General features: G+C 34.6%; 2 protein-coding genes across 6 annotated transcripts; both read right to left on the minus strand.

Annotated features, from left to right (window-relative positions):
- Positions 1-8,376: 8,376 nt before the first annotated feature.
- LOC112279470 (large ribosomal subunit protein uL29) lies at positions 8,377-9,663 on the minus strand. The gene is made up of 5 exons (XM_024513938.3): positions 9,592-9,663; positions 9,388-9,443; positions 9,131-9,210; positions 8,696-8,852; positions 8,377-8,532 (listed from the first exon to the last, which is right to left on the minus strand). The coding sequence occupies exons 1-5, from the start codon at positions 9,593-9,595 to the stop codon at positions 8,458-8,460; spliced, it is 372 nt and encodes a 123-aa protein (XP_024369706.1). The 5' UTR covers positions 9,596-9,663; the 3' UTR covers positions 8,377-8,457.
- Positions 9,664-20,923: 11,260 nt separating this feature from the next.
- LOC112279785 (uncharacterized) lies at positions 20,924-27,248 on the minus strand. Of its 5 annotated transcripts, none has more exons than XM_024514458.3 (19): positions 27,182-27,248; positions 26,086-26,205; positions 25,836-25,905; positions 25,569-25,609; positions 25,300-25,369; positions 24,917-25,060; positions 24,665-24,715; positions 24,329-24,468; positions 24,112-24,157; positions 23,828-23,853; positions 23,631-23,705; positions 23,219-23,272; positions 22,786-22,907; positions 22,594-22,638; positions 22,458-22,496; positions 22,111-22,197; positions 21,850-21,959; positions 21,551-21,654; positions 20,924-21,380 (listed from the first exon to the last, which is right to left on the minus strand). In XM_024514458.3, the coding sequence occupies exons 2-19, from the start codon at positions 26,139-26,141 to the stop codon at positions 21,209-21,211; spliced, it is 1,452 nt and encodes a 483-aa protein (XP_024370226.1). In that variant the 5' UTR covers positions 26,142-26,205; positions 27,182-27,248; the 3' UTR covers positions 20,924-21,208. The 5 variants fall into 5 exon arrangements, with proteins under 5 accessions (XP_024370226.1, XP_024370223.1, XP_024370228.1 ...); XM_024514455.3 differs by having other exon boundaries at positions 25,569-25,657; XM_024514460.3 differs by having other exon boundaries at positions 25,569-25,695.
- Positions 27,249-27,340: the final 92 nt, after the last annotated feature.

The following is a 27,340-nucleotide window of genomic DNA, read 5'->3' on the forward strand; positions in this document are numbered from 1 at the left end:
GGACTCTATGCCAAGATAGAAAAGTGTGTATTCCACACTACTCAAGTCGATTTCTTAGGTTACATCATTTCAAATGATGGACTTATGATGGATCCTAAAAAAGTTCAAACTATTATAGATTGGAAGATCCCAAAAACGGTAAGAGATATCCAATGTTTTTTAAGATTTGCCAACTACTATTGGATCTTCATCAAAGACTTCTCTCGAGTTGCAGCTCCACTTACACGTTTGACTTATAAAGACAAATTCCAATGGAATCAAGAAGCGGAAGTTGCTTTTGAATCTTTGAAGATAGCGTTTGTTTCTGCACCAATCCTTTATCGTGTTGATTTTTCCAAAGTATTCTTTATGAAAACAGATGCATCGGACTTTGCTCTGGGTGGGATTTTATCACAAATGGGAATAGATGAAAAACTTCATTTAGTAGCCTTTCATTCAAGAAAATTCTCAACAGCAGAAATCAATTATGAGATCCACGACAAAGAACTTCTTGCAATTATGGATTCTTTTCAAGAATGGCATCATTATCTACAAGGTGCTCAAATCCAGTCACCGTATATACGGATCACAAGAACCTCAAATATTTTATGTTAGCATGCGTATTAAATGGTCGCCAAGCTTGTTAGAGCATGTCTTTATGAAGATTTGAGTTCATCATCACTTATCAGCGAGAAAAACAACAAGGTTTATCTGATGCCTTGTCTAGACGTTCTTATCTTGCACCAAAAGAAAGAGATGCAGCTTTTGAGCAACAAAGAATAGTTCTCTTGAAGCCAAAACAATTTCATCTTCAAGGAATAAAATCAACATTGACTGTTGATTTAACTTTTTTTAAACAAGTCCAATTAAGTATGTCTTCAGACCCTCCCGTTCATGATATCAAGAATAATTCTTCTAAATCTCATGATCCATCTAAATTTGAATTTAAGAACAACCTACTCTATTTCGAAGGACGCCTATATGTTCCAGAAGGAGAAGTACGTTTACGTGTTCTTCAAGCTTGTCACGACTTCCCAGCAGCAGGACATTTCGGATATAGTAAGACTTTGGAGCTGATATCTAGGGATTTTTGGTAGCCTCAAATGTAGAAGGCAGTTAAAGATTTTGTACAATCATGTGATGTTTGTTCAAGATCGAAAATTCCTCATCATCGACCTTTTGGACTTTTGCAGCCATTACCTATTCCAGAACAACCATGGTCTTCTGTTTCTATGGACTTCATCACGGATCTTCCAATCTCAAGTTCTTATGACTCTATATTCGTGATAGTAGATCGTTTTACCAAGATGGCACATTTTGTACCATGTACAAAATCTATCACAAGTGAAGAAAGAGCTAAGCTCTTTCTTGACAATATCTATCTCTATCATGGATTACTCAAGGATATTATATCAGATAGGGGAACACAATTTATATCAAGATTTTGGCAGACTCTTTTCAAGATTCTTAAAGTGGATATAAAACTATCTTCGGCATTCCACCCTCAAATTGATGGAAAAACAGAGCGTGTTAATCAAGTTTTGGAACAATATTTAAGATGTACCATTAATTACCAACAAGATGATTGGACAACTCTTTTGCCATTGGCAGAGTTTGCTTACAATAACACGGTACACTCTTCTACAAAACAAACACCTTTCTTTGCTAATTATGGTTATCATCTATGACTTGATACTTTTGACTTTTCAAAAGTTGATAATCTTGCTGCGAAAGATTTGGCAATTCATTTATTAGAGCTACATGCAACGATCAAGGCGCAGTTAAAAGAGGCTCAAGAACAACAAAAGGCCAATGCGGATGTCTATCGAAAGGAACAACCATCATTCATCTTGGGTGATAAGGTATGGCTACTTCGTCGTAATATCAAGACCACTCGTTCTTGTGACAAGTTGGACTATCGAAGGCTGGGACCATTTTCTATTTTTGTACAAATCAATCCAATAGCATATCGTTTAGATCTACCAGAGTCAATGAAAATCCATCCAGTATTCCACGTGTCTCTTCTTGAACCATACAGGACACTGGACATACCAAGAAGATGACAAGTTCCACCTCCTCCTATAGAAGTGGACAATAATAAAGAGTTTGAAGTAGAAGAAGTCTTAGATTCAAGGCGGCGCCGAAATAAATTAGAATATCTTATCCATTGGCACGGATATGATATTAGTGAATGCACATGAGAGCCAATAAAAAATCTTGTAAATGCAGCAAAGGCGGTGGAGGCTTTTCATCGACGACATCCATCAAAATCAAGATGAAAACCTTCTTTATAAAAGAAACAACATCTAGACAAGATAACATTCTACTTTCAATTCTTGTTCGTAGCTTCGTTGTAGTAGTGGCGCTCAGGAGATGGAGAACCAACAACCAGTGGATTCAACTCAAGAGCCTTCATTTGCTGTCCTGTCGGATGAGACATTACGATTGTCACAACCTTCAAGACGACGCAATCGAGATGAAGATCTTTAAGAACGACATGTTCTTCCTCGAATAGATGGTGAGATATAATGCATTTGGTATCACGATTTGGGAAGGGACTCCCGATGTTTGGTAATTGTGCTAGAGGTAGGAACAACTCCTGATGGTGTTCCAAATATTCTATTCGAAGGAAGTTACGAAGGCCTCAACAATGATCAAATAAGTAGGTGGTCTTCCCGCCCTGGTATGGGATACTACCAATGGTTGAGAGGCCCTATCAATCATCTTCGAAGAGAACAGAGATCAGAGTATGTGGCGAATACAATTCATCGCATCATAGATTTCTTCAACATATGATGACCGCTCCTTGTAGAACTCGTCCCTAGAAGGGGGGTAATGTCACGGCCATAATGATGTAAGCTAATAATTACATATAGAAATAGGTAGAAGTAAGTAAAAATAGATAAAAGTAAGTTAATTCTATAATATTTAATATGGAAGCTTCTTAGAAACTTCCTAGATGCTGCTTTGACTTCATAGGTGTCTTTAATTGATTTTTTGGATTAGAAACGTGGTCAATAAGTTGGCCATGTGCCACACATGTTGTTAGCTTGAAGATCAAGCTAACTATGTGGCCCACACGTAGAAAAACTTACCTTGTAAGTCAAGGCATGTATCCTACAAAGTCAACACATATTGGAGGTCCTATAGAATGTCGCCACGTAGCCCCTAGTTAGAGAGTATATATAGAGACAAGAGTGAAGGCTTCTTCACTCTTGTCAACTCCTTTCTTGCTTCTAGTCTAGTTTCAAGGGTCTCTAGTTTTCTTGTCTTTTGGCAATAGCCATTCCAGTTCCTCTTTCAATATATATACTTGTTTATATATATTTTTTTACCTCTCTTTGAGTGAAGGCTCACTTGTCTGAATTGTTTTTTCATTGAGTTCTTGTCCTTGACAGGTAGTCATAGTCATGACCATTTCTAGTCATATAGAAAGAATAAATGTTCTACTATTAATTATAATAGAAAATAAAAATTAGAGATATATTCTTACTATAAATATAGAATGATTGGACATTTAATACATAAGTATCTTATTTTAGAATATTTTATTAAAATATTCTAAAAAAAATAAGAAACTACAAGCTGAGGCTCGTGAATTTCATATCATAGATGTATCTATAGATTCAATTGGTATTGATGATTTAGAGGCTTATATGAATGACAAAACCTCTAATGATGAATCAAATGGTGCGCTCATTGATTCTGCAATAACACATACTATCCTCCAAGATAATATCTTGATAGACAATTTTTTATTGAAAAATCTTCAACTTGGCAAACTAAAAATATGATGACCTTGGCTAAAGCAAATGCGTTTTTTTTCCAAGAGGACATAGCGATGGTAAAATTACCTGCGAGTTCTATCATAAAATATAAACATGCGATGTTTGCACTCTTAGTACCTTAGAGTTTGATCAGCTACCAAGATATGTGTATTAATAGTTATCACCTCTCGATCGCCATTTTAAATAAAAAAAGATATTTTGGTTCTTGCGAAGAACCATGAAGTTGTTGAAAAAGCTTTTCCTACAGAAAATGGTTTATATCAAATTACGATTCGATCTTCTGTTATATTTAATTTTGCATCATCTATCATAGAGAGTCATGCTTCTCTCTAGCATGGACAATTGAAACATCCAGGATCTACATTATTTAGAAAGATCATTCCATGTATAAATAGATATAATTTAAAGCCTATGGATATAGACTCTATAAAATTATGTCGTGCATGCGTATAAGGCAAGATGATTATTCGCCCTTCAATTTGAAAACTCCTACAAGAATTACTACCAATGCTTGAAAGATTGCATCGTGATATTTGTAATCCTATTAATCCAATATCAGGACCATTTCATTATTTTTTAGTCATTGTTGATGCATCAAGTAAACAATCACATGTTTCATTATTATCAATCTAAAACATAGTGTTTGCCAATATTATATCTATGATTATTCATTTTCGAGCATATTTTCCTGATTATCCTATAAAAACATTACATATGAATAATGCGAAAGAATTTGCATCAAAGTCTTTTGAAGACTATTGTACTGCAATAGGAATTGAGTTGACATATTGTGTTCCATATGAACATGCTCAAATTAGACTTGCGGAGTCATTATAAAGCATATACAACTCATTACTAGGCCACTCTTCCTTCACACAAATTTACCAACATCTATGTGGAGTCATGCAGTTTTACATGTTGCAACATCAATATGCCTCTGTCCTTCTTTTTTTAAAATTGTTTCACCACATGAGCTCATTTTAGGTCGTGTTCCAAATATATCTAACTTACAAGTATTTGGTTGCCATACTTGGATTCTAGTACAAGAACTTCAATAGCATACTCTTGAAGTTCATCGACAAGAAGGTATATATGTTGGTTTTGATTCATCAAGCATTATTCATATTCTTGATTTATCAATTGGCACATTATTACATGCATGTTTGTAAAATTATTATTTTGAAGAGAATATATTCTCATTTCTTCAAAGAAGAATATCCAATCAACAAAGAAATAAAGTACTTGCATTTGAAGCACCCAAAATATTTAGAATGAATCCTGATTCTAGGACATCTTTGGCTAAAATTAAAGTTGTTAAGATTTTGCATCTAAAATGGATCGTAGATGAAACACCTGATGGCTTCAATAATGGAGTTAGAATTACAAGAGTTCTTATTAATGATGCTTAGAATACACCTGGTCTTATTGCAGTGCCACTAACTACAATACCTCAAGTTATAACAACAACAACTAAAAGAACTTGTGAATCAAATAAGCAACCATGTAAGAAGAAAGCTATAATATTGACTAATTTTGATATTATTTCTCAAGAAATTCTCACTCATCTTGCAGAACCACCAATTCATGATGATATATCCATGCATAATGTATACCTTCAATTCTTGTGAAAAATAATCTTGTAATTGGAAGGAATAAGAACAAGTTGATTAAAGAATTATCTATTCTGTATTGTGCTATAAACGATATTTGGGACAAACTATCTATTATGGTAGATGAATCATTTGCATGTATGATTATAGAAGCTCTTTCTTGCGAGAAAGACGATCTTAAACCTCAAACCATCGAGGAAGCAATGCATCGCTTTGATTGATCAAAATAAAAAATTGCTATTGAGGAGGAGTATACTTCTTTGCGTAAGATGAAAGTCTTTGATTCCATTGTAGACACTCTTACATCTCACTCTGTGTGATATAAGATGGTATTAATATGCAAGCAAGATGCTTAGGGTCAAATAATCCGCTAAAAAGCCCGTCTTGTTGCTCAAGGATTTACTCAACGATTTGGTATTGATTATAAATCCACATATTTTCTAGTCATGGATTCAATTACATTTTGATATATTATTCGAATGGGAGCTCATGCCACCCTTGAGATGCATTTAATGGATGTGGTAACTGCATATGTATATGGTTCTCTTGATGCAAGTATTTATATGAAAGTTCCACTTGGCTTAGAAATAGAAATTCTAAATGAACCTGCTCTAGGACAATATCATGGTATTAAATTATGTAAGGCCTTGTATGGTTTAAAACAATCCAAATGCATGTGGTATCAATGTCTTTGAGATTATTTAATTTCACATAAGTTTGTAAGTGATCCACTAATCCCTTATTTATTTATCAAACAAGATAAAAGTGGTTTTGTGATCATCGCTATATATATTGATGATTTTAACCTAATGGGTATTAAATCTGCATGTGTTGCAACTACTAATCTACTTATATGTGAATTTGAGATGAAAATGCTAAGAAAAATAACTTTCTACATTGGTCTTCAGATTATGCATCTCACACATGGTAGCATTTTTTTTCTACCAACTAATATATATTAGCCAAATCTTATAGAGATTCAATATGATTAATGCTTATCCATTGCCTATACTAATGGTTGGACGTGGTCGTGATAGTCATGATCCATATCGTCCATGTAAGGAGGAGGAGGAGGAAATATTGAAAGATCAATATTCATACCTTACAGCAGTTTGAGCACTTTTATATTTGGCTACATCTACAAGATCAAATATTGCATTTGCAGTTAGTATTCTTGTAAGACATAGTACACATCTAATATTTTGACATTAGAATGGCATCAAACATTTATTACGTTATTTAAAAGATATTGAAGACTTGGGATTATACTACACATAATCTGCAAATCCAAAATTGGTTGGATATTGTAATGTGGCATATAAATCTGATACTACAACAACTAAATTTCAAACAGGATATGTATTTTTAAGACATGGAGTTGTAATGTCATGGAAATCAGTGAAACAAATAATAACTACAAGTTCATCCAACCATACAGAAATTATTATCTTACATGAAGCATCTCAAGAATGTATTTGATTGCGATCAATTGATAAATTCATTCAAACAACCTGTGGATTTTCATATGATGATTCTCCAACTATTTTGCATGAAGACAATAGTGCTTGTATTGCACAGATGTAAGTTGGTTTATTAAAGGCGACATGACAAAGCATATTGATCCAAAGTATTTTAGTTAATATCCATGACTTGATTACTGATCAAGCACTTATAATTAAAAAAATTGAATCTGCAAATAACCTTGTTGATCCCTTCACCAAAGCTCTTCCATTATACAACCATCATTGACTTATTTATGGCATTGATATGCGATGACTTGCTTTTTTTGGATAAGAAAGTTAATGAACTCTTTAAATAATTAAGAAAAATGATGTATTCTTTTTCCTTCATCTATGGTTTTGCCCTTTAATACAATAAGATTTTCCTAGATAAGGGTTTAATGAGGCAACAATTGTTGAACTTGTCAAATTACAAAAAAGTATAGATCATAATTCTATACAAATTTTATATTATGTAAATATTGTGATGAACGAGGAGTGTTGGGAGCATTAAATGTAGCCAACACTCTCAATGATATTTACTGTAGTCAATACTATAGCTACATTATTTGAAATGTAGTGGAGAGGAACTGTTTATCTTCTCCCCTTTCCCTCTTGTATACAAGACACATCTAGATCAATAGACTTTTGCATGAAACTCTCTTTTGGAATTCTCTTGTATGTGTGTATGTTACTTACTACTATTCTTTTCTTTGTAAACAACCGCAACAAATTCAGTAGATGCCAACCAGATATGATTACATAAGCATAAACCTTCAATTAAACCTACTACATAACTCGTAACAGCCATCAACTAGAACACACATGCAACCAATATGCTGACAGACCTGCATGTTGTATATTATAGTGTGCATCACTCCCGTGAGCAACATCAAGACATTAGAAATAACTACTACTTAAACGATCGGTATGTATTTAGTGTAAACAGCAAAAGTTGTAAGAAAACATTACTTTCAAACTGAAATGGATGCTTTCATGAGTTGCAGGTAGGATATTTGACACGATGAACCCTAGTTCTTTCTGACAACTAGCTTAGTAGATTTTTTGGTAAAAACTATCAAGCAAGATATGAAGCTCATGCAATAACTGCATTACTTCACATTGTTGACATTCATCATGAACGATACATGATCCGATCATGTCGAAGATTCAACACGCCCATGCCTCAGTTGGACTATGCAGGTCAAAAATCCAGAAGAGATGCTCTGTAAGCTTGATTCGCAATGCTCCCAATTGCAGCTCACGAAAAAATATAAACATACCGCCTTGAATTGTAAGAAATAAAGAGGTACGTTCGCGGAAAGGGGAAAAGATAGCGTCATCGTAACCAACCAGGATCGGTCAACGCAGTAATTAAAAAGTCAGCATAATCCCTCAGTTCCCTCCATTCACATAACTTTTTGAACATCTCTAACATGGATAAATGCGAGACAAATCCCATAAATAGATAAGGATTCATTCAAGAACGAGATTTGAGACTAAAAACAGAATTTCCCACGTTGCATTCAAAACAATAAAAAAGATGCTCCAACAAGCGATCGATGCACCAAGCACAGATTTCTAAGCCTTAACTGCGAACTTCCTCATGGGGAAGTAAGCCTCCTTCTTCTCCTGCCTCTCGGTCTTCATGGAAGCCTGCGTATTCACGGGCAGAATATTAGCAGATCATTCGCTTTTAAAACCATGAAACAATTGCTCGAAGTAGGGTGAAGTAAACCCTGTGTATTTGCACCAAGAATAAAAACCTTCAGCATTTTGAAGTCCCAAAAATTTGATAGGCCAAATCTCGAAAACTCACCTGGTGCTTGGTCAACCTCCTGCGAATAGCGCGAGTCTTCTTCGGACGCAAGTCAATGGGAAGGAACTTCTTCTTGCTGTAGGCTTCTCGAAGACTTGCCTTCTGTGTCTGAGAAATGACAGTCAACACCTGGGCTATTGAAAGCCTAACCACCTTGCTGTAAAATCAAAGACAAAAGGACTGAATTAGGTGAAGGTACTTTATCCTTGAGAGCAAGTCGAGGGACCGTGACGATCTCGTTCTGTGCTATCTCGGTCAGTTCGAAAACTACTGAATCTTGAAGATGGAAGAGAGGACATCGTGTTAATTGTTCATCAGTATTTAACGTGAGTAGAATTTCATCATTTAACTCGAAAAAAATTCTACAAAGTTCGAGAAGTCGCAATAATCTGGAAGTATACACGACCGATTCACTTGATAAAGTAGAGAACGTACATCTTAGACAACTTGTTCGGCGCACCCCCGGTCACTTTAGCAACTCTCAAGGCAGCGAGCTCGGCTTTCAACTCCTTCAACTGCATTCACGATTTGAAGTAAAAGCTCCAGAGTTAGGACCACAAAATCCTCACACTCCTGCTAGTCTCTCTTAGCTACACTCAAACGTGAGAGACATCATAGTATCAATGAAAACCCTATGTTGAGAGGGGGAAGCAGTGGAAAGTTAGCACACTTTCAAAGAACAGAAACTACACCTGATTAAGGAGTTCATTCTTGCTCTTGGCGCGGAGCTCGTGAACTTTGATCTTCGCTGCAATGCATTAGAAACAAAATTAGCAACAAACGCCAGAAGCTGCACGGTCATGTGTCGGCCGCATAAAACCCTAAGCCTCCTTTTCATCAAATAACGAATCAAATGCGAAGAAAAACTTCACGAAGAAGACACGAGCATGTCTTACCCATTGCGGAAGAGAGTCAAGCGCTCAATGCGTGGAGCGGTGAAGCAGCGGAAGGAGCTCAGACAACAAGCCGACCACGAAAAGAGCTCCTGTTACTCCTCCCTTGGCCCAAGTAGCGAGACACGACGGCCCTAAACCCTAATCCCTCGGCCCCCTTCACACCGCACCCCTATACCTTGCCTAATCCCTCGGCCCCGTTCACACCGCATCTCCTTGCCATCCCTTTCGAACCTGAGTCGGAAATGTAAAGACATATTAAATGTAAAAAATATTTTATGAAATTATATTTTAATTTTTCCACGTAAATTATAATTTTCACTTATAGTAGTAAAAGAAACACAAACAATGATTTTTAAGTTTAGTAGAATTTTTAGTATATAATAGATTGCAATGTATGGTGTACAACAAATAGTAATAAATGATTTGGGCATAATTACTTGTTTTGGATACCTCAACCTTTTTTTTTATTGTATTCTTTTGTTATAGATTTTTACATTTATGTATAATTCTCTCATTTAAACACTTATCCTACTTAAAAGATTTTTAGTTTTATCAAACTTAAGAAAACATATTTGTGTAAAAAAAAAGTTATAAAAAAGTAATGGCAAAATCTTAAGATAATAGAGATTTGATGAATGTTCGATCTAGCATCAAATTTTGATTGCATCCAAATCATGAATTAGCAAATATTGTACCAAAATAAAAATCTACATACCATACAGATATTTGAGCTAACGTGACTTATTGCCAAGAAATCCTAATTTGTAGTGAAATATTTGGCTATGGAACTCACACAAAATCAGCATCATTGGTAGCCAAATAGTGAAAAATCTTTGTCACTTCTGCTTATTTGAGGCCAATTGCAACAACAACACTTTTGATTGTTCATAGAAATTATCATAGAATGATTTTTTTTTATCAGAGTGCTTGACCTGCTAATATTAAAAGGTTCTTCCATTCAAAACAATTGATGATGGATTGTTATGTGTGGTTGCTATTGAGCGCTCTTTCTTTATATTGAAGAAAAAGAAGTTAAAAGCTACAATACTTAGCATTAATAAGGTTGCACTTAAGAGAAGTGTGGAGTAAGATGACTCTCATTTCCAACACTCTCTACTTATAATTAAAGTCTTCATCTATAATTTTATTTATTCTTCTTTACTACATCCAAAAAAATCCTAAATTCTTCTTAACTTAGTTGCCATCTAAAATCTTAGCCGCCACTGTAGTAACTTCTTTTAATTCTTTGTTATTTTTTAACTATTAATAACTTATTATGGTTTAATTCTATATGGTGGCAACTATATAAGATCTTGCTGATCTTTAACACTCCCACTTTGCTAATTATCAAAAGGCTTTGAAGCCTAATGCCTCTACCAATCCCTGGTGTCTATCATTTATTAATACTTTTGTAAGCACAATAGCAAGCATATCTTCTGTAGCACAATATTTTATACCTATTATTCCATCTTCAATTTTTTTTCATACGAAATGATGTTGAACATCAATGTATTTATTCTTGAATGGTGCTTTGGATTCTTAGCAAATACAAGTCATCCTTGATTATCATATATTATTGGAGTTGCTTCTAATTGCACTAATTCAATGTTTTCTAAGTGTTGTCTTATCCAACATACTTCTATTACATAATGACTTGCTGCCATGTATTCAGCTTCCATGGTTGATCTTGCAATGATAGATTGATTCTTACAATTCCTTGAAATGACTCCCAGTTTAATAAAAAATATATATTTTATTATAGATCTTCTATTATATACATCTCTAATCCAATTTGCATCATGATAACCTTATAAATCAATGTTCTTACCACCAAGGTACAATTTGAACTTCTTTATATCTTTTAAGTACCTTAATATCTTTTTTATCATTATCCAAAATAAAGATCTTGTCTTAGATATGTGTTGGCTCATAATACTCATATCAAATGTAAGATCCACTCTTGTAGCCACCATTGTATATATAAATAAGCCTACTACTACTTTATATTGAATACTTTGCATTTTACCTTCAACTTGTATATATTCATTATTCAAGAGCCTCATTAACTTCAAATTGGCCTCCAAGGATATTCTAATAGGCTTGCACTCATTCATGTTGAATTGTTTCAACTCTTCTTTAATGTACTTGCTTTAGCTCATTTTAATAGTCTTCTTCCTATGATCTCTTATAAACTCCACTCTTAAATAATAGTAGAGCTCTTTCAAATCACTCATCTCATATTCCTTTTCAAATATGGTAATCATTCAATCCATCTTTTCCATATTATTAGCCAAGATAATCAAATCATTAACTTAGAAGATTATAATCAGTAATAATTCTTTAGATTGCATGGCATACAGTGAATAATTAGCCTTACTACTTATAAATCCTTTATTCATAAAAAATGTGTCAATATATTGGTACCATATTTTTGGTAATTGTTTCAATCTAAACAAGAATTTCTTCAACTTGCATACAAGGTATTCTTTGCTTTGTTATACAAATCCTTAAGATTGGTCCATATAGATGTTTTCTTACAATTTTCCATTCAAAAAGGCTGTCTTCACATCCATTTGGTATATTTCCAAGTCCATTATTGCCTCAATTGCCACAATGATCTTAATAGGGGTGAATTTGGCAACAAGTGTATAAGTTTCATTAAAATCAAGTTACCTTTTTGTAACTAATCTTGCCTTAAGTCTCACCGCTACATCCATTTACAATCAATATTAGATCAATTTGCTAGAAGAAGTGCCAATTCATATATACCATTGTCCATAAGAGATTGGTATTCTTCTTCTATAGCCTTCTCCCACTTCATTGCATCTTGAGATTTTATAACATCACAACAAGACAAAAGATTAGCAAAAAGAACAATATTTGTATGTTCTTTACTTATTTGAGGAAAGATGTGATTCTTCTACCATTTGCTACGTGGTCTTCTTTTTTTCAAGAAATATCTCCTTTCATTTGAAGAAGATTCATTTTATTGTATTTCATACTTTCTTTCAAGCTTTTTTTTAAAGATTATCTTTTTTCACTCAAGGATTGATACTCTTCATCATCATCATCATTATAATCTTCAACATCTTTATTACTAGTCTTAAAAATTTATAAGGCCTTCTTTTTCATCTTTTTTACCTTTTCATCTTCATTCATACATTTTTCATCCTTTGTTTTCTTCATCTTCTTCTTTTGTTGCTAAAATTGGAGATGTGTCCATAAACATAGTATTAATTTTACTTAGACATATCTCCAAGTGCTTACAAGTACTCTCATACTCTAAAAATTCAACATCACGAATTTTAATGATCTTTTTGGTATCCAAATACATTAGCCTATATGCCTTAGTACCTTCATAACATCTTAAAAAAATACACTTTGTATTTATTGCATCTACTTTGGATCTCATACAATCTGGTATCTTTGTATATATAATGCATCTAAAAATCCTCATATGTAAAATGTAAGATTGTTTCCTACTCCAAGCTTCTTGTAGAGTCATTAATGTAAGAATACTTATTAGATATCTATTCCTTGTATGTACTGCATTTACTACAACTTCTATCCAAAACTCATAACCAAGATTTTGAACATGAAGCTTGATCTTTATCATCTCTACAATGGTTTGATTTACCCTTTTAGCAACATAATTTTGTTGTGGAGTATATAGAATTATTGTTTGTTTAGCAATTTCTTCATTCTTCATGTAAACATCAAATTGCTTAGATATATACTCACCTTGATTATTCATAAGCAACAATTTGATCTTGTACTTACTTTATTTTTTAAAAAATACTTCAAATTCCTTAAACTTCTAAAAGCATTCACTCTTGGCTTTAAGAATGTAGATTCAAATATTTTTTGAAAAATTATCAATGAAAGTAAAGAAATATGTTGATCTTCCAATACTTATGGTCTTCATAGGTCTACATATATCAGAATGGACAATCTCCAACAACTTTGTAGCACATTTTGCTACAACACTTGGAAATAAGGCCTTTTGTTGTTTGCCTTGTATGCATTCTTCACATACAAGTTTTATTGTATTTTGGCTTGTTTCACCAAGATCTAAGTCACTTACCATAGATTTAAGCTTTGCCATGCTTTTCATGTTCAAATGGCCAAGGCAACAATATTATATATTCAACTTTTCTTGGTTTGATGTAAACTAAGCATATGCAGCTACTTGCACTCTATTCACCTTTTTATACTTGAGGTAGTATAAATTTCTCTTTTTAGAGTCTTTAGCAACTATGTTTTTATGTAATATCTTTACTAAACACCCATTCTTATTGAATTTAACCATAAAACCTTCTATTACAAGTTTACTCACCAAAAGTAGGTTTTTCTTCATCTTAGGCTCATGAAAGATGTTTTTGAATGTAATCCTATTGGTTTATCAATTTACAACCACCTCCACTATAATAAAACCAATTCCAATGGCTTTTCATATACCACTATCTTCCAAAATCACATTTAATGTTGAAATAGCCTCATAAGTATCAAATGAACATTTATAAGATGTCATGCTTGGAATAACTTGAGTCTACAAACTATCTTGATATGGCAACCATAGAGGTGTCATTTACTATTGAGAATGCATAATCTTCTCTTCTAAACTCATTTTGTATATTATTTGCATTCTCCCTTTCCATCTTTTTGCCTTTGCAATAATTTCAAATAAAATATCTTATTTTGCCACAAATAAAGAAAATTTTGATATTATCTTGGTGGTTTGAATAATTGCCATTTCCTTATCATGAATAGAATACTGAATCTTCACTTTGAGGTTCTTTATCTTTTCTTTTGGTCACTTCATAACTAAGTCTTTCTATCACTTGGTCCATTGTGAGTTCTTTCATCTTTATAGATTTTAAAGCCACAATGAGGTAGTTTTAGGATTTTGGTAAGCTCATAAGTAGAGTCATAATAACATCTACCCCCTCTAAAGGCTTGTTTATAATTCCAAGTTGGTTTGCAAGTACCTTTACTTTGTTGATATGTATCATGAAGTCTTCACCTTCTTCCATCTTACAAGTCAAGAACTTTCTCCTTATATAGATGATGTTGGATAAGTTCTTATTCTTATAAATGTTACAAAGAGTCTTTCATGCTTCTGTTGATAAAACAAGACTTGATTTTTTAAGGTCTAAAACCTTATAAATTTCATAACAATAAAGATCTCGACACAATGTAAGACCAAGCACATCAGAACAAAATTGAAAATAACTAAACAAAATAGAACATGAAAGATAGGATTGAGTAAAAGAAAATAGAATTAAAGAGAATCAAACAAACTAAAACAAGAAAAAACAACCAAATTTTACTGAAAAAAGAGTTTAAAGCCAAACTTGACTAAATGTCCAAATGGCCTCAACTAATTTTATTTATATTTTATTCAACTATCTTTGGAACTTTCTAGAATGTCTCTAATAGTAGGCTCCACCAAGATAACTATCCTTCTAAAAGACTTTAGAGGTAGGCCCTATTATGATAACTGCTCTAAACCTTTTTAGAAAGTTCTATAGTAGATTTTACATGAACCACCACCCTAACTTCAATTCTGAAAACTTTCCAAAAACAACTTCAACTACATATCTTTGTGTACAAATAATATGAATATCTTATCTATGCCCTATTACAACTAATCCTATTCTATTAATGCAAAACATCTTCGTTTCAAATAGTTTCCTTAGAATGAATGAGATTTTGCACGCTTTGTTTGTCCATTTGTTTAAGAATGGAAGGTCATATAGATAGCAAATTATGTGCCTAATACCTTGAATAAGGCTTACCAAAAACTCTCCATGAAGCATAGATGCTAATCTAAAATGATGATACGAGGTAATCTATGGTGATGAAAGACAATGTCAAAGAAGATTTGTGCAAGTATTAGAGCATTAATATTAAAGCGCACTATGGCCAAGTGAAATTGCTTTGAGAGTCAATTCACAAAGTTAACAACCGCAATATGAATATGAAGCATTTGCAACAAGTATGTAATGAGATTTATAGTTATATACTTCTAACATGCTATAGGTAGTCAAATTGGGTACAATAGCCTAAAAAATATTGCATGTGTGCTTTGTTATACTAGCATGATTTAGAAGAATGCCTAAAAGCTCAAATATCACAATTCAAGCCTACCCAAAATTATATCCTTGAAATCCATTCTAACGTCTTTTCATACCCTAAGTGTCCATAGCTTCCTTCTATTCCACTCTTTTCATTAAGTTTGAAATGACATTACTAATAGTAGGGACTTTTGCCTTGTTATATAATTCAAGTTATAAGTCGAATCTATGTGATAAGGTATCTAGCATGGTGTATTATTGCCCTTGCTTATATTCAAGCAGAATATCAAAGAGTTGGAATTACTCCTTCCAACAATAATGTTGTGATTTCATATTATTTAAATGTAAATCATTTAGCAAGGATTGATGGTCACTGCAAATAGTCATTAGTTTCTTGAATAAATAGTGTCGCTACACGTTTGTGGCTGTACAATTGCTAATTGCTCCTCATCACAAGTAGAATAATTGTGCTTTGTCCTTTTAAATTTGCATCATTCATACACCACAAATTGAAGGGCCCTATCAAAGTTTTGTTGAAGAACCACACCAATAACAAAATCAAAAGCATTCAAATCAAGTGTACATGGAAGATTGCAATCATATGGTTGTAATATTGGAGTAGTAATCAACGCCTCTTTCAACTCTTCGAAGGCCTTTTTTTGTTCCAATTTCCATTCAAATGAGACACCATTTTCTAATAAGCTTGTCAATGAGGCAATAATATGTGCAAATTGCCAAACAATACAATGATAATATTCAGCAAAGCCTAAGAATGAACAGACTTCAAAAACATTCTTGGAAGTTAGCCAATTTTCTATTGCTTTCACCTTATCTTGTTCCATAAATACACCTTTGAAAGACACTACATGCTCCAAAAAAGTGACCTTTGCCTTCCAAAATTCACACTTTGATTGCTTACAATAGAAGCAACTATCACATAGGTAGCACATTACTTTTCATAGATGTTGCTTATGCTCCTCAAGGATTTTATTATAGACTAGGATATCATTAATGAATACAATTACATATTTATATAAAAGTTCCCAAAATAATCTATTCATATGACTCATAAAAAAGTTGGAGCATTGATAAGGCTAAAAGATAATGTAAGCTACTCATAATGTCTATAGTGTGTACAAAATGCCATCTTTTTTATATCCTCTTTGGCAATAGGAATCTGCCAATAACCACTCTAAAGGTCTAATTCTTCCAATGATTTTTTTAATTCTTCAAATTCATTTTATATTAGACAATAAATTGATTAATTTGTCGATTTGGCCCCAGATACTAGTTCTATTTGAAAGAGGGTATCTGGATCAGATAGCATACTACTACATAAGTTGGTTGAAAAGACATTCCAATATTCATATATAAGTTGTTCTATTCTTTCTACTCCTTTGGTTGTATTTTCCACCATTGGGGCAAGATTCAAAACTACCACATATACTTGTTGCTTATATTGTATTTGTTTCTTTATAAAGGTCATTTCTACAAAGAAGCTCTTAGTGACAGATTGTTTTGCTATTCCACTTAATGTAAAGGCGCAAAGAGTCACCATGCATCTTCCATCTGTAAAAGAGATTGTCTTTGCTAGCTAATCGACTTATTTATTTCCCACTTCTATGCATGGCATACTAAGGATAACATCATATCTAAGCTTTGTTATTCTGAACGTCTCGATCAAGACATAAGTATCACATAGTCTCAGAATTTCTTTTTCACTTGTTTGGCTCAACATGTTTTCTTGGTTATTTGCTAGGTATATATTCCTTCCTTTAATCACCTTTATTTTAATGCCAAATTGGTTGATAATTATTTTCAATATATAATTTTTTGTAGAGCCGTAATCCACAAGCACTTAATATGGTTATTTTCTTAGTCGACCCATTAGATACACTAGTCAATTCTTCTAATAGTTGTCTGAGGCTATGTCATTTGTCTTTGAAAAACAACAACTATTCCAAGTATTAGCCCTCAATGCTTTTATTGGAGAACCCCATTTTTTTGCTCCACTTCTTATATCCCTTAAGATTGTAAATTTGCCATAATTTGTTGATGCTTGAACTTTGATATTTTGAACAGTCTTTGATTTAAAATATATAGTAAAAGTATATTTTTTTTTGCATTAATATTTATCATCTATTTAATGTCAATAATCCTTGAAGAGCATCAATCTCCATTGGTGTTGGTTGTTCCGTCATAGTATTGACTAATGGCATAGCACCCTGCATTATAGGTCGTACTCCATAATTTTTGAAATCTATAGCATTGGCCTTCTTTACAATCCTAATTGCTTCTTCAAATGTTTAAAGATCCCTTAATTCCACCTCTCATAAGACCACAAGTTTCAATCCTCGTACAAATCGATCCATCATCTTTATCTTTGAAATGTTGTTAATTTAGAGATATAAAAACTTGAATTAGGAGATTTAATTTTACATTAATTTAGATTGTGTAAGATTAGCTAATTAATTGTGTGCTAATTTCTTTGCATTAAAAAGTCAAAATTAACTCCTAAACTTGGTTTCAAACTCTTCTTAGTTATAGAATCCACCTTGAGCTCAATAGCTTTGAACTCGATGTTGCCACCAAATGGTTGCTACACCTTTCAAATAATTAGATGCATATATGATTCCTTTGCTTATATTTGTCTAAGATAATTAGAGGTACTGTCACATTCTGAAGAACCATTGGCATACATCTTCTTGCCATGAGATCTTTGAATATATATTGGACTTGTTTAATTTTAGCCTAGTAGATGTCAATTTTTTATCTTAGAAGCTTCTATTTGTCCTTGCAGAGTAGTTATTTGGCCTATGAGGTATTGTATTTGAGTCTCCATTTGGCATTGCTTTGCCATATCTCCCATGCTACAATTTCCTTGCTAAATTTTACTATTATAATACATTTTCTTCTTCCAATTGACTTCTTAAAGTAACTCATTATAGCTCCAAAATAGTATTCAATGTGATCACAACAATTGACTTCTAATTAAATGGTGGCTATTAACACACTACCAAAGTACATACTAATACTTCCTCTAATAAGAATAAAACATGACTAGATTCTCTAAGGTCTAAAACCTTACAAATTTCATAACAAAAAGTTTTCAACACAATGTAAGACCAAGCATACGATAACAAAACTAAAAGTAACTAAATGGAATGGAATATGAAAGATAGGACTAAATAAAAGAAAATAGAACCAAATAGAATCAAATAAAATAGAATAAGAAAAATCAACCAAACTTTATTAAAAAAAAGAGTCTAAAGCCATATCTAACCAAACTTTCAAATGGCCTCAGCCAATTCTATTTATACTTTGTTCAACTATTCTTAGAACTTTTTAGAATATCTCTAATGGTAAGTCCCATCAAGATAATTATCCTTCTAAAAGACTCTAAAAATGGATCCTACCATAATAACTACCTTGAGCCTTCATAGAAGGTTCTATGATGGATCTCACATGAACCACTATCCTAACCTCAATTCTAAAAAAATTTCAAAAATGACTCCAACTACATATCTCTATATACAAATAATACAAATTACCTATTCATGCTTTGTTATAAATGGTCTTTTATAAGGGATAATATAGGAGAAGTTGGCTTCATCAACATTAGTTGCAATCAATCCAAAGGCCTTCTTTTCATGATATTTATAGTCTTTCTTCACCTTTATATCAACATGCATGCTTAGAGGCTCTTCACTTTCATCTATAATATCCCATAGGTCCAAAAAAGCCAACAAAAGCTCTATTTTGACCTTCCAATGGTAGAAATTCTCACCTCTAAATTTTTTAATTGCTCTAAAACCTTCACCTTCACTTGAAGCCATGTTTAAAGAAGAGATTTATCAAAAACAAATCAAGAGAAATAGTTCTAATGCTCTCAAAATCAACAAGAAGATACTGCTAACTTACCATCTCAGAATGCCCTCTTTGTAAATAAGCTAGTGTTTTCACCCTCAAATCACTCTTAATTTAACTTCTAAGACCTCTTACAAGTCCAATAAACTATATAAACATCTCAAACCAGATTTTTCACTCTTCTATCAGTTTAATGCTTACAAATCAACTCTATGCACCATAGGAGATCTTTTGAGCACCTTAAGCTCTTTTAATACATGAAACTACAAAGTTAGTCCACCAAAGATCTAATTCAATAACAAAATATAATATTAGTATTCTATAACATTATTATTAGAGACAAATCAAACCTTGAATCCAAGATGCATTTAACAACAAGTAAGAGCAAATAAAGATATAGATCTAGATCTGAATATAAAAGTTAAGAATTTCAAAATCCTAACTTTAGCAACAATAATATGATCTATTCCACAAAACAATAAAGACTTCATATAACTTCAAAAAAACTCACAAGGAAATGTAAGTGGATCCATGATTTATTGAAGAAAAAGAAGTTAGAAGCTACAATACTTAGCACTAACAAGGTTGCACCCAAGAGAAGTGTGGAGTAAGATGACTCTCACTTCCAATTCTTTTTACTTATAATTGAAGTCTTCATGTACATACTCATTCTTCCTTGCCACATCCAACTAAATCCTAAATTCCTCTTGACGAAGCTGCCACCTAAAACCCTAACTGCCACCATAGCAATTTCTTTTAATCCTTTGTTATCATTTGACTATTAACAACTTACTATGGTTTAACTCCATATAGTGGCAACTATATATAAGATCTTGTTGATCTTCAATAGTTGAGCGACAAATCACATGCAATCTTGAATGATTATCCAAGTAGATTCGATATACATTATGAAAGCTTGTGATTGAGTAGTATCCTATATGCTGAAAAGGAAAGAGTAGAGCTAAATGAAAGCTCGTATTTGCTGGAAAGAAAAGAGTAGAGCTAAATGAAAGCTCGTGATTGAGCAGTATCCTATTAGCTGGAAAGGAAAGAGTAGAGCTAAATGAGATTGTTAAATTACTAATCAATTTCACAAGTACTGTTTCCCTCTCGGTTCTAACTCAGCTTAGTGGAGTGATTGTGGATTCTGAAATTGCAAAAGAAAAGTATGTAAACGGTTTTCGAAAGCATTAGTGTAGAACTAGATAATCAATAGGTTCTCTCAAGCAGCAATATTCGTTGAATGGTTAGTCTTCAGGTGTTCCTACTTGTCAGAACTATTAAATTTCCAAGGTATACTTGATCAAATGTACAACTCCCAACCGACAAAGGCTAGAAATTCTTTAGAATTCTCTGAAATTCTAATTAACGTACCTGTGCAACAGTGCTTCCTGCAATGAGCCATTAAGAGAGCTCTTAAAAAAGTGTTTCATGAAATAAGGTGGTTGGCCCCTATTGGTGTTGAATACTCAATATCCTGCAATGGAGCCAGAAGTCGAGACCATTTGCTTCAAGCCATCGAGAATATATGATTGAAACTCTCCCTTTCTCTTCAAACTATCAAGCTTATAGATAAACCACAAGACAAAAGTTACGCAACAGTGATGATTCTAAACCGTAGCTTGAGCTGGAGAGATCAGGGCCGGTGAGTGCATCGTACGAAACACTAAATCCTATGCTGTTGGTAACTTCGTCCACTTCTCATACGTGTTGAAGATCAGAGACAATAAAGCCCATGCCAACACTGCAATCACCCAGCCTTGCCCTGCAAATGGAGAGTGGTGGAAGTTGGTGGGCTGTGACATCCTTGATCCCTTCTTTGAATTCCACGCTTTTGTGAACGCCCTGTATTGGTGTAATACACAAAAGAATTTTCAAATTACATTCATGCCTGCTAGAAAGCACTTTATTTTTTAAATTTTATTTTTTAAATTTTATTTTAATCCGCTATTCTGATTCTTGGAAAAAGAAAAGAAATCTTTTAAACAAGAAGCCATGGTGGCGAGAAAGCTTACCTTCTAGAACAGTACACGAAGGCAGCAGGGATGATGAGCATGACTGCGCATCCTGCAAACGCTCCCGTGAAGCCCACCAAACTGTCCACAGAAATGTTCGCATGCTGCCAGTGGTTCGCACATGTTACCATAGAAAGTACTTTGCACGACTATATTTTAGAGGAAACTCTCTAAGAGTTATGTTGGAATGCGTGGACAAATTACTTGGTGGTATTTGATTCAGTCTCTCCACACAGCTAAGAAGATTAACATGAGAAACTAAAATTTTCAGTCACTGTAAACTTGGCATGAAAGCACACCTTAGCGATGTAGCTCATCAAGGTGGGTGGCCCAACAGCAAGCAAAGTGAGGATCGTTCGACGAAGTCTGCTAGTTTCAGGTGGTGGTAACGACGCCCCTTTTTGTGAACCTGTCAACCCGTGCATCAAAAATGAAATTTGCATGAAGAAAACTGGAGCTAAAACGTACAACTCACGTCCAAGGGGAGGACCAACAGTTGCCAATCTTAGAATAGTTAAAATCATGTATTTATTGCAAATCAGTGTGTTCCGCTTGTTTACCTTTGTCAGATACGAACTGGATTAAGGTGTCAATGTTGTTGCGCAAAGTGATGGAGAGCATGGGAAAGGTAGATGACAATGTAAACACTGGTCACTCCAGAGTCATTCCACAGTCAGTTTGGTCACAATGTGATTGCGAATGAGTAGAGAACTCTCTGATCACTTGCAGTATTTATACCAGGGTAAAAAGAAGTAATTGGAATTCGAATGAAACATACTAAAGAGTGGTGTTTGATTCAAAAGGAATTAATCTGGTCAGACTCAAAGTCAAGCTCAAGTTATACTTGTAAGGGTTATCTAGGTAATTGGAAATAAAATGAAAGTTTTTATCCCGTAAAAGAGCATACCTGGGAAAAGAAAAAGAAGACTACCGACAAGACCATACTCTGCAGTTTGTAGTTAAGGAATGTAATAGTACATTATGAAATGGTTCAACGGCCAATAGTCATAGAAATAAGCTACAAGGATCTTCAAGGTGGATACGGTCAGCAGGAAAATTGAACGTCAAAGGATCCTTGACGGTAACTCCTACATCACGAATACATATGTTAAGGATTGGTGCAGTGCATATTCTAAACCATTTTTTTTTTGATGCAGTTGAAACGTACATAAAATGTAATGTAAAACAGTCGGCTTATTATGATATTCACTACCAAAAGGCATTCCATCACATACCAAAAGCAAATCCGCAAGAAATGAAGAGCAGTATGTAAACAACAATCACACTGCCGTATGACGTTGCCACAATGCGCTGTAAGTGTGACTTATTCCGCATGGGTGTCACAATACCAGGTAAACTGTACATACAGAAGACAATACCAAGTACCACTTTAATAGGCCAGGTAGAGACAAAACGTTTGTTGATAAACCTTTAGAAATCAGAGTTCAAGTTTCTAGACATCCCACCACATGCAGAATCCAAACAGATTCCAAAAACTTTGATTTTGATAGAACTGTTTTCTTTTTTCTTTTCTTTTTTCACCGACGCGATCTCAGATTCAGATTTACAATGCAGCACTAACGACGAGTGGGACGAATAAGTAATTTAATTACATATCCTCAAACACCACAAATTAGCGCCGATGCGAAGTAACAAAGACCGGGATACCTGTGATGACACATGAACGAATAGACAGCCCCTCCAAATAAGTTTGGCAGTGCTCTGAAAAATCGCAAATAATTTCTTGTAAGAGTTGTAGACCCAAAAGATTTAGATGTAATGAGTATGGCTGTACAAGATCGCAAGTAACAGGGCATGGTAAAAAAGAAAAAAAGAAAAAAAAGGAAAATTTGGCAATCTAGTGAAAGAGGCAAACAGAGTTAAAATCAAACAATTTGATCGGGTTACGATGCATTTTACAGTTTTCAAGAAGAAATTTACCAGAAATATTTTTTAATAAATGCTAAAGAAATATAATGAAGCACAGTAAGTTTAGAACCAGTTTCCTTAATTTGGCATGTAGACTATCCACATAAACCCACTTCTTCAACGGAGAACTCACTATGGTGTTGTGACTTACGACAAGCTGAAACTTGGTACATCAGAGTCCTGGCGGCCTCCCTTCACGACTTTTATAGCTGCCAGAATGATCATACTGCAAGATAACACGCCATACTTTCAGAACTGTAGAATATACAGATTCTAATGACTGTGAGCGCCTGTACTCCGCATAACATTGCCAAAGAGAACTATCCACAAGGGAGCAGATGGACATACGTGTAAAGTGAAATATTTCGAATAGCCTGCACGTTGTTTAGCCAAACCAAGTGTTAGTGGAAATAACTTCTTTATCATGCGGTAATTAGTTAGTGCAACACTTGCCAGGACGCAAACGGTTCCAATTCTCAGTTGCATCTGGGAGACAGCTGTGTGTAATATTCGTTCTTAACTACTTTAAAGGTACCTATTAAATAGTAATATTAATAGCCAACAAATCAGAAAACATCACTATTAACCAAATCTACATTGATAGTTCAACAGAAAGGCATCAGAGTTCATACGAGAGTTGTTATCTGCAGCAGCTTCGTCTTCTGGAAGTCGAAATAGCTGCCACAAAGCAGAAGTACCATACATTTGAATTAAAACGCTCTCCATTACAGCAATGCGATCCAAAAGACATAGTCACGCCAAAACCATCCTTGCCATTGCACAGCAGAAAAAAAGAGGAGGAAAATGAATGTGATGCTATTTGTCGTGCCGAGAACATTGTATAATTACCAGAGAGGTAAACTGAAACAAAAGAAGATACCCAGGAACAGGCCAAATCCCCATGAAGCTGGGGTGAGGTTAGCAAAATATTGCGCCAAGGATCGAGCAACTAATGTGCTGTAGATGAGCGAATCTCCGACAAGATACAACTGCGTCATTCACATTCACCATTCCACAAGATGTAAGATTTGTTCTTGTAAAAAATGAAGCCATCGATCAACATCCGGGAACATCAATAAACTCAAAGCCTATGTGGCTCTTTTCTTCGTATTGCAGATTATACATCCAAAACAGGTTCTCAGTGTTTTCGCACAGTGCATAAGATTCAAAGAAAGGAGCAATTACGATTAGGGCGCTGTAAAAGATAATGATACCCCATTGGTTGAAGAACAGACCCTGCATTTAAATCACCATGCTTCAGTATTCATTGAAGCAATTTTTAATTTTTCAAAAATAACAAATCACGAAAATCGATTAACATTCTCTATTGAAGACTTTCTTGATATGTGTGCGCAAGGTGGATCTTATTCTGAAGCATGAAGGGGTATGAGACCAAGAAGTGGTTCGAGAAGTACAAAGGGTGTCCATTTAACTTACAGCCATTTCCCCCATCTCTATCTTTCTTGAAATCTGAAATATGCCTTCGTCATTGGGTGTGTGCAGAGATTGCGACTCCTCAGAAGGAAAGTCATCCCCTCGATGTCCAGCCTCTTCACTCAACAGAGATTCATCGAGACCGTCCTGACAGAAGTGGTGACACAAACCAAATCAAAAGTTGGATATTAAAGTTGAACAAGTCGGATGCCGCTCTGTTCCGCGTGAGTTTTGCACTGCTTTCAAGAATCTGGAACATTCTTAAAATTTTGGTATTTACTCAAGCTAATAATGAACTATAATCTACAGTGGATATATTTCTTCTGAGAGAGATGAGAATGGTCACGCCAACCAAGGGTTGGTCAGTAGATATCGTTAAGACATACTTTGCTTTTGAGTTGGATGAAAGCATTTGCTGTGGCCATGGACTCCAGCACAAACGTCACACTTACATAGCTGCGCAGAAAGATAACATGATTTAAGACAATGGTAGAAATTGTACATGGAGTATGGTGACACAGAACTTAATAAAAATCAAAAAACATGTTGGCTAATGCTGAAGTATAATCGTCACGCAGAGCACAGGAATTCGACAGACTTCGTGTATGCGTGAGTATGCAAAATGGAAGAATCAACCATAAGACAATCTGCGTACCTCAGGAATGCGACAATGAAAAGAAAGGAGCTACCCAAAATCTGTGAGCATGTCCACCGTAACATGCAGACTCGTGTTAACATTATTATCTGGGCATAAAATGGTATGAGCTTGTCTTCGTATCCATCTAAATCACATCACATTGGAAAGAAATGTTTTTAATTCTAATGCTTTCAAGTCTTGCAGCCAAAGCCTAGCAGAAGCAAATTGGTATCTTCGTGAACAGAAACCACTAACCGTCGAGGAAAGGATTGCTCAGAAACGTACCCAACCTCCTTTCAGTAATACTGATGGAAGAGCCAAACAGCCAGTGCCTACCATCAAGTTGAAGATATAGCTGCAAACAGAAGCCATCGATTCAAGTTGAGCTTCGACGTCAAATCAGGAGTTCTTATTCTTCTCGACTTTGAACAGATGCACTAAAGTTGTCTACAACGAGATGCTCAGCTGAAAGACACTGCCAAAGACCATGCCAAAGAAAGAAAGCGAGAAGAAGAAGAAGACGAAGCAGACGCACATTAAGGCCACAAAAGGCGAATATTGAGAGCCGCGATTACTCTCCTCATTGGCCATCTTCGAAACAACTCTAAGATTTGACCTTCTCTTGGTCAACTACACAAGAGCAATCACAGCACTCCTGATCACAAAGATGCAACATCGTCACAAATTAGTCATGGTTGAGTGCATCTTTCAGTTTTTATGCTCCGATACTAAACCCGCAAAACAACTTGTTTATATACGTGCACTCCTGTAAAATAGTACCCGCTGTAAGCCTGCAGCTCATCTAAGTCCCAACCAAGTACAAGTTGAACATAGGAACCCAGCAAATGGAAAATTGAGCACGATAAACTCTATACACATGCATGTCCGTTATGAAGCAGAGTGGGAACTCAAGTTGTAAAGTTTCCAAAAAGAGAGATTTTACTAAAAATCGAGAAAAACTCAAATGAAAGATGAACTCAATTGGAAAACCATTTGTCGATAGATCGAAGACCATAGCCAATTCCTAAGGTCCGTTTGAACTCTCAGCAAAGTACTATCACTTCAAGTGTCAAGGACTAAACAAGGAGGATATCCATTCTACATTCACTAGGTTCTTTGCACATGTAATCTCAGGCTTTACCAAATCCCAGCTCGAAGTCAGCTTCCCCTTCATTAAGTGACGACTCAGGATCTAACTAACCAGGCCCAATTCTCGCACTTCAGACCTTCTCAAGCAACGCCTACATTCACAAACCATAAAAGTCCTCTAATGCCTTCACTAAAATAACAAAATAAAAACAAAAAGATAAACAACAAATCAAAATCAGAGTATTTATTAACCCATTCGACGCTTTACGTGCGAACTTTCAAACAATCTTCGTACCTCTGAAGAAAAGCATTCGAGCTGGACTGAAAAAGCGAGAAGTGAAGGCGACTCTATTGCAGGAAAAGCCAACTCGATGAACTGTTAAACAAAAATTGAGCTGCGAAATTCTATAATCCCAGAGTACTAAGCGATCACGCTCAACGTCAACGTGCAGATGCATAAACCACGAAAAGGAATCCAGAAGCTAAAGAACACGACGCTTCGACACAAGAGGCGATCACTTGCGCCAGCGATTGCTACTCACCGTCAGCCCAAATTCAGACTTCGAAGCTCCACTGCCTGCAAGCCTCAGCGGACCCAAGCAACTTGCGTCCAAGCACAACGACGAATGACAATGGGGAGATTCTTTATATCTCTCCGTTCGACAACGCAACAGTAACATCGAAATATGAGTGACACGTCA

Source organism: Physcomitrium patens, chromosome 3 (assembly GCF_059467195.1).
Source record: "Physcomitrium patens ecotype Gransden chromosome 3, ASM5946719v1, whole genome shotgun sequence".
NCBI lineage: Eukaryota > Viridiplantae > Streptophyta > Bryopsida > Funariales > Funariaceae > Physcomitrium > Physcomitrium patens.